Source organism: Monomorium pharaonis, chromosome 11 (genome assembly GCF_013373865.1).
Source record: "Monomorium pharaonis isolate MP-MQ-018 chromosome 11, ASM1337386v2, whole genome shotgun sequence".
NCBI lineage: Eukaryota > Metazoa > Arthropoda > Insecta > Hymenoptera > Formicidae > Monomorium > Monomorium pharaonis.
The window spans coordinates 13,110,891-13,123,409 of NC_050477.1; the positions used below are offsets into that span (position 1 = coordinate 13,110,891).

The window sequence follows — 12,519 nt, forward strand, 5'->3', positions numbered from 1 at the left end:
TTTTTAGGCCCGGTTCCACAACTCAGTTAAATTAACTGGCCGATTATTCCATTGGAATTGACCAATCGTATTTGTTAATTTTGCTTAACGACAAATACGATTGGTCAATTCCAATGGAATAATCGGCCAGTTAATTTAACCGTAAGTTGTGGAACCGGGCCTAAATAATTATCTTTCGAAATCCACTCCATTTTAGGTTAGAATTTATTTGACGCTCCAAAAATCGCGCGCGCAACAATCGCTGAATTTAAAACTTAATCGCCGCGATTTTGTCGCCCATGAAAAGAATCCCTTATGGCTCTCGCACACTAGACGCGATAAGCGATGAGCAATATCCAATGAGAGCTCACATTTTCCTTTGAGTATATATACATGGAGGAGGAATTGCTATGGTTTTATGTAGACCGAAAGTGTGTCCAAGATCTGTGCAAGAGAGAAAGGTATATCATGATACTCGCTTTCTCTGCGCATGCGTTAATATCATTATCTGCACCGCAGTTTCAACACTTCTTGTACACTTCTTGTGCACTTGTACTTATTTACGGATTGTATGTGTGTGTAAAACATACAATGCCAGCCATTGTACATATAGCGTTTGACGCATGCGCAGAGAGAGCAGGTATCATGATATACCTTTCTCTCTCGCACAGATCTTGGACACACTTTCAGTGCTGGCATTCCTCCTCCATGTATATATACTCAAAGAGTGTGCCAGAGCCATTAGTGTTAAAACTGCGATGCAGGTAATGATATTAACGCATGCGCAGAGAGAGCGAGTATCATGATATACCTTTCTCTCTCGCACAGATCTTGGACACACTTTCGGTCTACATGAAACCATAGCAATTCCTCCTCCATGTATATATACTCAAAGGCCTAAACACAATGCCAGGCAACAGGCAATAGGAACAGAAATAATGAAAGAGAGAAAGGATCTTCTTCTCTCTCTCTTTCTTTATTTCCTATTCCTATTACCTGTTGCCTGGCATTGTATGATGACCTTAAGATTTCGACCAATCACGTACTTGATTAAGGCCGGAATTCATAGTCGAATCTTATTCAAGTTCCAGCTTAAGCACGATCTTGAGACGTCAATGCTGTTATTTCATTGGTTAAGTAAGTCTCAAGTCGGCTTGAAGCTAAACTTAAGACAATGCTTGAGCTTAAGATCGGTCTATGAATCCCGTCCTAAGACCCGGTTCCACAACTCACGGTTAACTGCTAACGGAAGATTAATCGACTACCTATCTTTCTCTATATTATTATCTAAGGAGAGACAAAAAATCTATTAACCTCCCGTTAGCAGTTAACCGTGAGTTGTGGAACCGGGCCTTAGGCGGTTACGGTTAGGCCGGATCTATAATAGGTGTAGTAAGCCTTATGCCATAAGAAATTGACCAATTATAATCGAGTATGAGAAGAATAAACGAATATAATTGGTTAACTCCTTAGGGCTTAAGGCTTACTACACTTAAGGTCTGTTCGCGTCACATGCCCCAACATGCTCCTATTCACCCCAACGCACTCCAATACGTTGATTCCGATGACGCCAACCTATTAGAATGCGTTGGAGTGAGTAGGAGCATGTCGGAGCATGGCGACGCGAACAAACCACTATTGTAGATCTAGCCTTATAGGGCCGGAATTCATAGTCGAATCTTATTCAAGTTCCAGCTTAAGCACGATCTTGAGACGTCAATGCTGTTATTTCATTGGTTAAGTAAGTCTCAAGTCGACTCGAAGCTAGACTTAAGACAATGCTTGAGCTTAAGATCGGTCTATGAATCCCGTCCTAGGACTCTACTGTGGCCTAAGTACTAGCAGTGTCTTTCGTGGTCTTTTGGAACGCAGTTAAATTTTAAAGTGTTAATAATCGTTAAATACTATTGATACTTTGATGATTAATTTTGATATTATATTAATACCTGGCATTCTAGCAGATTGTTCTTTTGTGCTAAAAAGAAGATCAAGAATAATTAAAATATGAACATTCAATACAAAATATAATTATATTAATTTATTTGGTAAGTTTATTTACATGTAATATTAGAATTCCTGTTTAAATATAGTTTGAATGTTTTATATGCATTCTCTATGTGTATTATTCTATATTATGTATACACAGCAGTAAATAAAATAGCCATAAAATTAACAATAATAATTTGGACTCTTTATATTTATTATGTAAATTATGTAGAGAAACACAAACAACAGAATACAACATTGTATTTTATTTTAATTTATGCTGGTTTTATTGTTGTGTATACTACATATTATATGAAATAATACATGCATATGTAATCATATTCAGATTGTAGTTAGACAAACTAGATAAAATAATTATCTAAGTAAAAATTTTAGAACGTTTTTCTATCAATAAATTATTGAATATTTAATGTACTGTTGATGTATGATGAAAATAAAAATACATGATGCACATAGAGAATAGAATAATATGCAGCTTGTGTATTTGGGTACCTAAAATAAAATAAATAAAATATTTATTTGAATACAAATTTTTGTGTGGAACATTTGTTAATAAACTTTTGACATATGTAACAAAAAATAATTTATTTGAAAGATAATGTCTTTTTAAAGCATTACAGTATATAATGTCAAACAGATCTTAATACTATTTACAATCATAGAATTTATTGTCTGCATACAGGAAGTTTATTTTGTGCTACAAATTTTATAATTTTTAAGAAGAACTTGATTGAATGTGAAAATTCTTACTAGCAATGCATTTTTATTAAAAGCATACTTTAAACTGAAGATTTGCTAATCTATTGTTAACAAAATCAGATTGAAAGATATGTTTAAGGTTGTATCAGTTGTATACATTTTCAACAAAAAGTGACTTATATTATTAAGTCAACATTTTTTTAAATTTCAACATATATATGGCAGTGCATATTCTAGCAAGATTTGTTTTAACTTTGTAAAATTAAACTATTAAAATGTTTTTGTTGATAACTGTTGATAAGTTTTGACATACTACTTAAATGATCATTTTTAGTTTTGTTAAACTAAAAATATTGGAGTCAAAGTTGTTTATGGTCGACCTGAATGGCAAATTTTATTATAAAATCAAATATACATTTCAGCTCTCACTTTAGATCCTTTTAAAATATATATTAGCATTAAATAAAATAATGTGTTATAAAAAGATTATAATTTTATGAATAAGTGCTTGTAATCCAAAAAAAATTTTTAAGATTAATAGAGAAAAAAAGTGAAATATTTTACTCGGATTAAACTTGTGGACTCACAAATTTTCTGCGTCAAATACACATCTATTGGAATTCAGTCATCCAAAAAATATATAATTAAAAGAAGTTTTATTTATAGATAAGCAGTAGAAGTACAAACTGAACAGGATATAATCAAAATTCAACTGCGTTTAATATTTATGCAATCTAGTTTAATATGTAATACACTGCACTATTAAAATACTTTATTTTTATTTTGGAATAAAATTTTGAGTTTATCCTCAAGATATTTTATTATCTTTTTGTTAAAATTCATATAGCTAGGAAATGTTACAAAACTGTGTCTTTTATTCTATCCATCTGTGGTTTTTAAATGTGTGAAATAAAACTCCATTATGATCATCTGTCAGCAGTGTATTGATTTGATTTGATTACATTATAAATATTTGATTTGATTACATTTCATTTGATTACATTATAACAGGAGAAGAGAAAAAGTTTACATTTTTTTTTAACTTTTATTCATGTAAATTCTGTATTTTGTAAGATTTTTCATTTTATTTCTGAAAAATTTGAAAAATTTAGAATAAATCTTTATAAATATTAATGTTTTGAAAAATTGTATGGAAATTTCTGAGAAAATTTTACCAGAGTAGTTAACCTGCAACATTTCAGTATTTATCTATTTTTGCAAACTTACAGCAGTTTAATTTTTAATTAATATCTTTATAACAATTTTTATGACAAATTTTTAAATTATTTTCTTAGCAATTAAGTTTGGTATGCCGCAGTTTTTCGTGAATTTTTATAAGAGACCATAATTTATTATCCATAAAAAATTAATGATTATAATGATTTTCAAAGAAGTTTTTAAAACATTTTGAAGGTGCATGCGTGCGTGTGTGCAATTTTATTATAATTGTAATTAATTTTTGTTTAATTTTACAGTTTTAATTATTTTAGATGTCATAGATATGGACATAGAAACTTGTATAGATGAGCGCTTGCAGAAGTTGAGGCAATGGCAGATAGAACAACAGGAAAGACTATTGAAGCAACAGCAGATGCAAAGAGAGATTTTAAGTCACGAACAGGATCGTGTTTATAAAGTACTCGGCTTGTCGATGCATAACTCCGACATTATTGAAAATACCAAGATTGGGTAAGTTAATAAACTTTTAAAATTCTCTCAAAAATTTAAAATGTTATTTTTTTGTTGCGATAAAAAGCTCTCTCTCTCTCTCTCTCTTTTTTTTTTTTTTTATTATAAAAATATACAATGTTGGCTGATATCGATTTTCAGTTTTGCCCCAAAAATCTTAATATTAATTGAATTTGTCGGACTAGCTCTTAGGTCGATCAAATTTTTTTTTCACAAAGTTAAAATTTCACTAAAGACCAAACGTTTTCGAAAGGATTTGAATTCGGTATTCAAATGAAAACATCTGGAATGAACGCATTGTTGTTTAGAGAAAGAGATACATAGTATGGAATCGATGTTTCTTTAGTACTATGATTGGTCGCTCACATAAAAATAATGTTAACATAATGACGTTAGTCATTCAATCAATCACTCGATTAATCAATCCATTCTCCTTTTTCTCTATTTCTCTCCCTCTCTTTCTCTCCCCCTTCTCCTCCCTCCCTCCCTCTCTCTCTCTCTCTCTGAATAATAGCGCGCATTCCAAAGTAATCCAGGCGTTTTCATTTCAATGGCACTTGGTGACTGTGATGGCCAATCCAGTATTTCAATATTATTTTCACTCATTTGGCATTTATGGCAAATTATATATTATTGTTGCGAAGATCAAATGACAACTAAAGCTTTATCAACAAAATGTCTTAGGTGAAAGGTCTCTCTACTAACTTCTGTTTGAATTTCTCGTTTATTCGTTTTTATGTAAAAGTTATGGCGGATATGCTCTTATCAAACAGACTGTACTTAAAATTAATCAAATTAAAAGTTAAAAAATATTTTTAACTTTATTATTAAACTTTTTATTTTTTAATTAGTTACTATCCAACCTTGGAAAATACGTGCGTTACACACGAGACAGAGATGGATGAACAAGAAACAATGTCTGATAAAGCTTCAATGCTTCAATGCGCTGCAAAGAATTTGGAATGTGTATCAAAAATGATCGATAAAAGAATATCAATGAGTGCTAGTCCATCATGCAAAAATTGTGACGAAGAACAAAGCGACGATTCAAACTGTACTTCTACAATTATCAACAAAAGTGGAATTTCTATGAAGGATTACAATTCTGATGTATTGTCGCAAAAGAAGGAATTAAGTGATTCGTTAATAGAAGGTGTAAAACCGCTATCATCAAATGATATTTCGAATAAACGTGCCTCAATTGATGACATTCTTCTTTCTTCATCTAAAAAAGATTTTCAGACATTATTGGAAGAGAAATTGAAGAAAGAATCAGAAATTACACTAAACACTAATACAAAGATTAAGCCAAAGAAGCCATTTTTGAAGAAAGGTCAAGGACTGTTGAGATTTAAAATGTCTACAAATCCGTATCCAACTACGAAAAGACATAACATACATTTACCTTCTAATACATCACGTATTAATAAAAGTGTTAAAAGCAAGAAATCTGTCGCATATAAACATGTATCTTCGAAAAGTCTGGATAAAGTTCCTGTTACAAATGAAAAGCAGCAGATAAATTTGAAAACTGTTCCATCACCAAAAAAGATCTCTAGTAAATCTACTACTTCTACTAATCGAACATGTAAAGTTACTTCCGATCAATTGAAATGTCCATTAGAAATGAACATATCAGATTGTGATTCAAAAGCAGAGAAAGAATTGGAGGAGGTAAGAATATTTGAACTCTTGGAAGAAAAAGCAGAAAATTCTAGTTTCTGCTCGACATCGAGTACAGTACTTGCATTTTTGCAACAATCTACGCCATTTAAAGTAAAGGACAAATTAAATCAAATAATAAGGAGAGATAACATCTCGCCAAGTAAGAAACATCAAAATGTTGAACAAACGAGTGATATGATAGAACAGGAGTCAACGGTTGCACACCCTAAAAACTTAAAGTCAAGTGTACAATACCAAGTTGAACAATTTGAGCCTTGTAAACATTCTCATGCCACCATCGATTCCTATTACACTATTGATAATACGCCAAAAAAGATACAGAATCATTTTATACCTACTAATCGAGTATTGCGAAAGAACGAGGTATACAAAAACCATCCAGAGAATCATGATACTAGAGTCACATTGTCGGATAGTGATGAGGAAAGAGATATTTCTATGGGAGATAATTTAATGCATGATAGCGAAACAGATGCCAATCATCATGTTAGATTCTCAGAATATAATGAATATAGAACCATAGATTCAAGTGACATGTCTGACACAATGAGTAATTCTTTGAAAGATTATCTCGAGCAACAGAATTGGAATTCCGTCGATACATTGGAATTATCTGACGTCAAAAAGAAATTGCCGCATTATGAGGAGCAAATTCTCGATTCTCTAAAAATTGTCAGCGATGAAAGAGCAATTGATATTATGAAACAATTGCCTTTGCAACGGGATGTAACGAGACATAAGGACTTATACACTCATGTAATGGAAACTATTTGTGTTTCCAAAGAAAAGAAAAATCCTATCTCACTTTATAAAAACGAATTACCCGACAAAGAAAAATACTACGATAACGAATGCATTCCGATAATTGAAAAAATTGTCCAAATATCTGACGAAGAACAATCCGTCCTGTCATCATCATTGTCGTTATCGTCATTATCAGACACACTAGAGGTAGAGGCATGCGATAAAAAAGAATACGTATTGAAAAGTGAGCCAAAAAAATTGACAGAAGAGATAACAAAAGTATACTCGAATGTGGGAAAGAAAGAGGACCATTATCCATCTGAGGAACGGTCGAATCAAACATTCGAGACTGAGCTTTTGAAGAGTCGTTTATTAGAGCTTGAGAAAGAAATAAACATATTTCGAAAGGAAAGCTCAGCCTTGCTACTTCAGCGCCGAAAGTTACAAGAGGACGAGACAATTCTGCATAAGCAGTACGCAGAGAAGGAGAAAAATTTCGAAGAAACTAAAAGGAGAGTGCAAAACCAATTGGAGGAGGAGAAGAAGGTAGTGGCGCGTGAAAAGATAGCGATGGAGAATAGAATTCGCGATGCTCAGGAAAAAGCAAGGCAAAGCAAACTGGAAAGACAAAAGGTGCAGAATCTACAAGAACAGTTGGAACAACTGAGAGATGAATTAAATATCAAAGAGAGCAGGTGGAATGCTGCTGAATCGAGATATAAAAGCGAGCTTCGTGTATTACGAGTAGAAATTTCAAAGTTAAAACAGGAAATATCGAATCTACAGAATACTAAGAAAATAAATATTAGAAATGTTAGGAAAAGCACAGGACAAGTAATTACGAAAGCTATCAATCAAATTAACAAACGTGTCATCGTGGCTCCATCCAAAGAGATGTCGACGAAGGTATGTCAAGATTTGTTAGATACTTCCATCTATGACAATGAAGATGAGAATGATGAAAATAAAAATGAGTTAGTTATGGAACCAATTAATGTGAACGATGACTTTGATCACATAGAAGATGATGCATTTGTAAACAAAATAAAATACAAACAAGTTGAGGTCGACATGCAGGCTAAGTGCAATCAAAAATTCTTGGAAGAAAATGTAGAGAAGAAGCGGCATTTATATGAAAATTTATTGAAAGATGCAACGTCGGATTTGATGAAAAATCAAAATCCATCTTATATGAAGCGAGACATATCGAGCGATTCTCAGCCGCCAGTTACGCATGTACAGAATTTAAATGCAAAAAGTAGCGAAGAGCAACCTCATTTCAGTTCTACAAACAAAGATCTCGGGCGTACAATGGGTTGTGTTGTGAACAATATGGAATGTTGTACTAATAGATCGTGTAAAGCAAATCAAGATTTGCATGAAAATGACATAAGAATAGACAAAGAAAAAGAAAAACATCGAATGTTATCGCCTGAAAAAAAATCAAGTTCCACATTGCAACCTTCCTCAATTCAGAGTTCAAACAATAAGACAAGTATAGATGCTGTAAAACAGATTCAGTTTTCCGATGGACGCATAGAATATTGGTATTCGAATGGTAATGTTAAAAAAATCTTCCCCGATCAGGAAGTTATAAAAATGATTTACTACAATGGCGATGTTCGTGAAACCGACAAGAATGGGAAAGTCAAATATTTTTATGCCGCAACTCGAACGTGGCATACAACGATGTCTGATGGCTTAGAGATTTTAGAATTTCCCGAGTATGTTAATTTCATTATCATTTTATGTTTGCTTGTTTCAATTCGCTTTGTTTTAAGTGGATCACCTGGTTTAGAGCGCCAAAAAAATCGACTTCATGATTTTTCTTTAACGATTATAATTATTAATTTCATGTTTACATATATATTTTATTCATACTTTAAGATATGTTAATCAATTTTTGTATGTCAAAATAATCTCAATTACCGAAAAGAAACGTGTCACGGTGTTAAATTGCTGATTTGACACAAAACTAATTTGAAACAAAAAAAATCTAAGTTCATTTATAATTAATAATGATGAATAAATGCTCTAAAACCTAACAAAATTCTAAAAAATAGTGATTTTACAAACGTTACAATTTTGATAATTTTTAAGTCACAATGGAGATGTTTTCATTGATACATATATCTTTAATGTAATCCATCCATGTATATGTATGTATAGAGGTAGGATAGGTCTATTTAGAATTTTGAAAATATTTCCTAACTGTTCTAAACTTTTAAATTCCAAATATAATCCAATCCAGATATGATATAGGTCGATTTAGTTTAGAGCGCTCAAAAATCTTGTTTCTGAATTGGATTACGTAAACGTAATTTCGTCAATTTTCAAGCAATCTTGTTCAGATTTTCAGTATTTTAAGTATTCTTGAATAGTTATTATTTAAGAAAATAACTTAAAGAAACCGATTTTTGACCTTATAAATCAGGCAATCCATTTAATAAAAGAGTGTTTACTATTGTAAAGAACTGGAAAAGCCTGAAATTTTCAGAGAATATCGTTTTATCCTTGAAATTCATGAATTTTTGTTTTGATTGATACTTAATAAAATTTTGAGAATCTTGATTTTTATTTTTAAATAATACATCTAAATAACAAACGGGCTGTATTTTTAATGAATTTAATTTAATTTTTTCTTATTTTGTAATTTCAATTCTATGCACCTCTGATAAAATTGTTTTCTTGAGCACTTTTTCTTGATATGAAAATATCGACAATGGATTAGCAAATATATATTCATTTTCGTACACATATGTTTCACTTATAGTTTCGTGTGACTCTTATTTTTTTATAAAAGATATATTTATGAAAAAAAATTAGTGACAATAGAAGAAAATTGTGTTTGTATTTGTGTATTTAAGGGTGTATTCTCGTTATTATTTTTGTGACCTTTTAAGGATTTTTTAGAAAAAAATATAAAAACTTAAAATTTGGTACATTTATTCTTTGATATTTGGATAATTCTTACAATTTTTTCAAGTGTTAAAAATATATATTTTGGTATTTATTTGCAAAACCGTACAATCGTATTAAAAATATACTGACTCGCTTTTGATAAGAATTTAAATATAGAAATTATTTGAAGCAAAAAACTTTAACCGTTTGAGAGGCCATTACACAAATCTTATCAAATAGTGCCACGCGGCTAAAGCACTTCTTTAAAATAAAATTCGAAGTCAATACCACATCATGGTTTGTTGTAGGATTTTTTGGTATGAAATGTGAACGGCACTTATAAACAGTAGACGAATAAAATTTAATCTACTGTAAAATATAGTTCAAATACAGTTTTTGTTCGACAATTAAATTAAACAATTAATTTTTACAAAAATAATAAAGTTTTGAAAAAAATTGGAATTTTTATTTGATTATAAATTAGATGAGAGAAAAATGTTATAAATACCTTTTAAAAATTTTGAGTAAATCATATTAAAATAAGTTATTTTAGCAACAATTTTTAAAATGTTTTAAAAAAAACCGTTAAATATTCTTGCAAACAATATATTTTTTAAATAATTTAGATTTTTATTAATAAAAACTTGCAAGTTTTTTAATTTGCTCTCTCTCTCTCTCTCTCTCTCTCTCTCTCTCTCTCTCTCTCCCCCCCCCTTATTCAAATTGTTGAAAAATGTATCAATTTTTGAAAACAAAAGATCGATTTTTTAAACTAAAAGCGAAAATAACTCCTTAACCATCTTTTGAATTCTGGATTTTCAGCAAGCGAGATCCGTGTATTGCGAATAGATTGTTATATGCTATTTAATTTATATTATTTTTTTGTTGCTTTTCCAAATTTAATATTTAAAATGTATTGCAAATTTCGGGAATTTTCAGAGAATTCTTTTACAAAGTTTGAGTAAACACTCTGAACTTATTTTTAAATATAGAATAAATAAAAACATTATGTCTATATATAGTGGTCAGGTAGAAAAGCGTATGTCCGATGGCACAGTTGAAGTGTTGTTCCCAGATGGAACCGTAGCGCAAACTTTTATTAACGGTGATAAGATTTTGTCTTTACCAAATGGTCAAAGAGAAATTCATACAAAAGCACACAAGGTAAACGAGTTTTTAACTTCTTATTTCGTATTTTGAATATATATTGTTCTTCCTATTTTGAATATATATTATTCTTCCTATTTTGAATATATGTTTTTATCTACGCACGCTTTGCTTTTTTTATAGAAAATAAAATAAACACACAAGCTAATATTATTTATCAAATAACATTCATAAATATTTCAGAGACGAGAATATCCTGATGGTACTGTAAAGCTAATTTACGCGGATGGTACCCAAGAAACACGTTACTCCAGTGGAAGAAAACGTTTGAAAGATAAAGATGGCAATCTGTTGATGGATTCGTACGATGTATAAGTTTTTCCATGAAGAACTGTTTTCAATGAAATTCAGTATAAATAATTGAAACAAAAAATATATTTATATATTTATATGCATGAAATATGAAACCATATATGATATTATAATGAATTTCAGTGATTGGTACATTGTAAATGATGATTAATATTGTACAGTAATTTCTTAAGAATTCGATATTTAATACTGATTTTTTTCATTATAATAAGTGAGTAAAATAAGACTGAGAATTCAACATACTTAGTATTTTATTTAATTTTGTCAATCAAAATAATTTTTATATACTTACACACATTTACAATCATTGCATCATCAATTCTAGCCCTGATGATGCAAACCATAATGTTTGCAAAACGTTGACATAACGCTGTTTTTGTACATAATATCCATTCGGAAACCTTAATGATAAAATCACTAATTACAAATTATCAAATTATTAAAAATTAAAAATAACCAAGAAATTCAACAAATTACAATTTAAAAAACAGTAATGGGATATAACCCAAGCTAGGTGTTTAATACTTTTTATTATTGATATATCTAAATAATATATATCATTTATTTGTTGTTACGAATATTTGTTACACGCAATTGATTTCATTGCAACTTTGTAACATTTAATTATTATTATATCGGAATAAAAACTATATTTTGATATATTTAAAAATATAATTTACTTGTGTTATTTACAAATGTACAAAAGTTGATTTTTGAAACTAGTACATGTATAAGTATTTGTCATTTTAATTGTCATTAAAATTTTACTGATTCTTTTTCCTCTATTTTTAACTGTTTATTAAAATTGTATAAGTATGTAAAAAATTGTATTAATATGTAGATATGTAGTAGTACCTTTTTTTTAATTCTCAAAAATAGGCTACTTTTTTGTACTCTAGATAAGAATACTTTCATAAATATAGAATAAAATAAAACAATGTTTAAATGTATCATACTTTTATTAAGGCAACAGTGGAATCATTAAGCAAGTTTTCTTATCGTAGAAATTAATCTTATATAAATATACAAATGCGCGCGGTGTGTGTGTGTGTGTGTGTTTCAATTTTCAATTTGTTCAATTAAAGCAATAAAATTTTTGCAACTAATAACAGATTGACAATTTAATTTTTGCAAATATTTATACCTTTTACAAAAAGATTTTTTAATAATGCTGTGCAATTAACTCACAAAGATTGATCTCTCTTTCAAACTGATCCATTTTTTTTTCTTTTTGTTATAAAAAATATAGATAGATATTAACCTGTTACAATGCAATTTTTACAAATTTGTGGAAAAGATTTTCTACATATTCTTAAAAGACTTTTTATTAAATAA

At 29.8% G+C, this 12,519-nt stretch overlaps 1 protein-coding gene across 3 annotated transcripts; it reads left to right on the top strand.

Annotated features, from left to right (window-relative positions):
- The first annotated feature begins 1,730 nt into the window (after positions 1 to 1,730).
- On the top strand, positions 1,731 to 12,290 carry LOC114253709 (centromere protein J). 3 transcript variants are annotated; one of them, XM_036294161.1, is made up of 5 exons: positions 1,731 to 2,024; positions 4,161 to 4,374; positions 5,226 to 8,528; positions 10,728 to 10,869; positions 11,056 to 12,290. In XM_036294161.1, exons 2-5 carry the CDS (start codon positions 4,187 to 4,189, stop codon positions 11,185 to 11,187), a joined length of 3,765 nt encoding a protein of 1,254 aa, XP_036150054.1. In that variant the 5' UTR covers positions 1,731 to 2,024; positions 4,161 to 4,186; the 3' UTR covers positions 11,188 to 12,290. The 3 variants fall into 3 exon arrangements, with proteins under 3 accessions (XP_036150054.1, XP_036150055.1, XP_036150056.1); XM_036294162.1 differs by having other exon boundaries at positions 4,176 to 4,374; XM_036294163.1 differs by lacking the exons at positions 1,731 to 2,024; positions 4,161 to 4,374 and adding an exon at positions 4,461 to 5,058.
- The last annotated feature ends 229 nt before the right edge of the window (positions 12,291 to 12,519 follow it).

Excerpts from the sequence above, each read along its gene's own strand:
- LOC114253709 (XM_036294161.1), top strand. The coding sequence starts at position 4,187 with ATGGACATAGAAACTTGTATAGATGAGCGCTTGCAGAAGTTGAGGCAA. Across the intron at positions 4,375-5,225 it reads ATTGAAAATACCAAGATTGG|TTACTATCCAACCTTGGAAA; the intron begins GTAAGTTAATAA and ends TTTTTTAATTAG. Across the intron at positions 10,870-11,055 it reads TTCATACAAAAGCACACAAG|AGACGAGAATATCCTGATGG; the intron begins GTAAACGAGTTT and ends TAAATATTTCAG.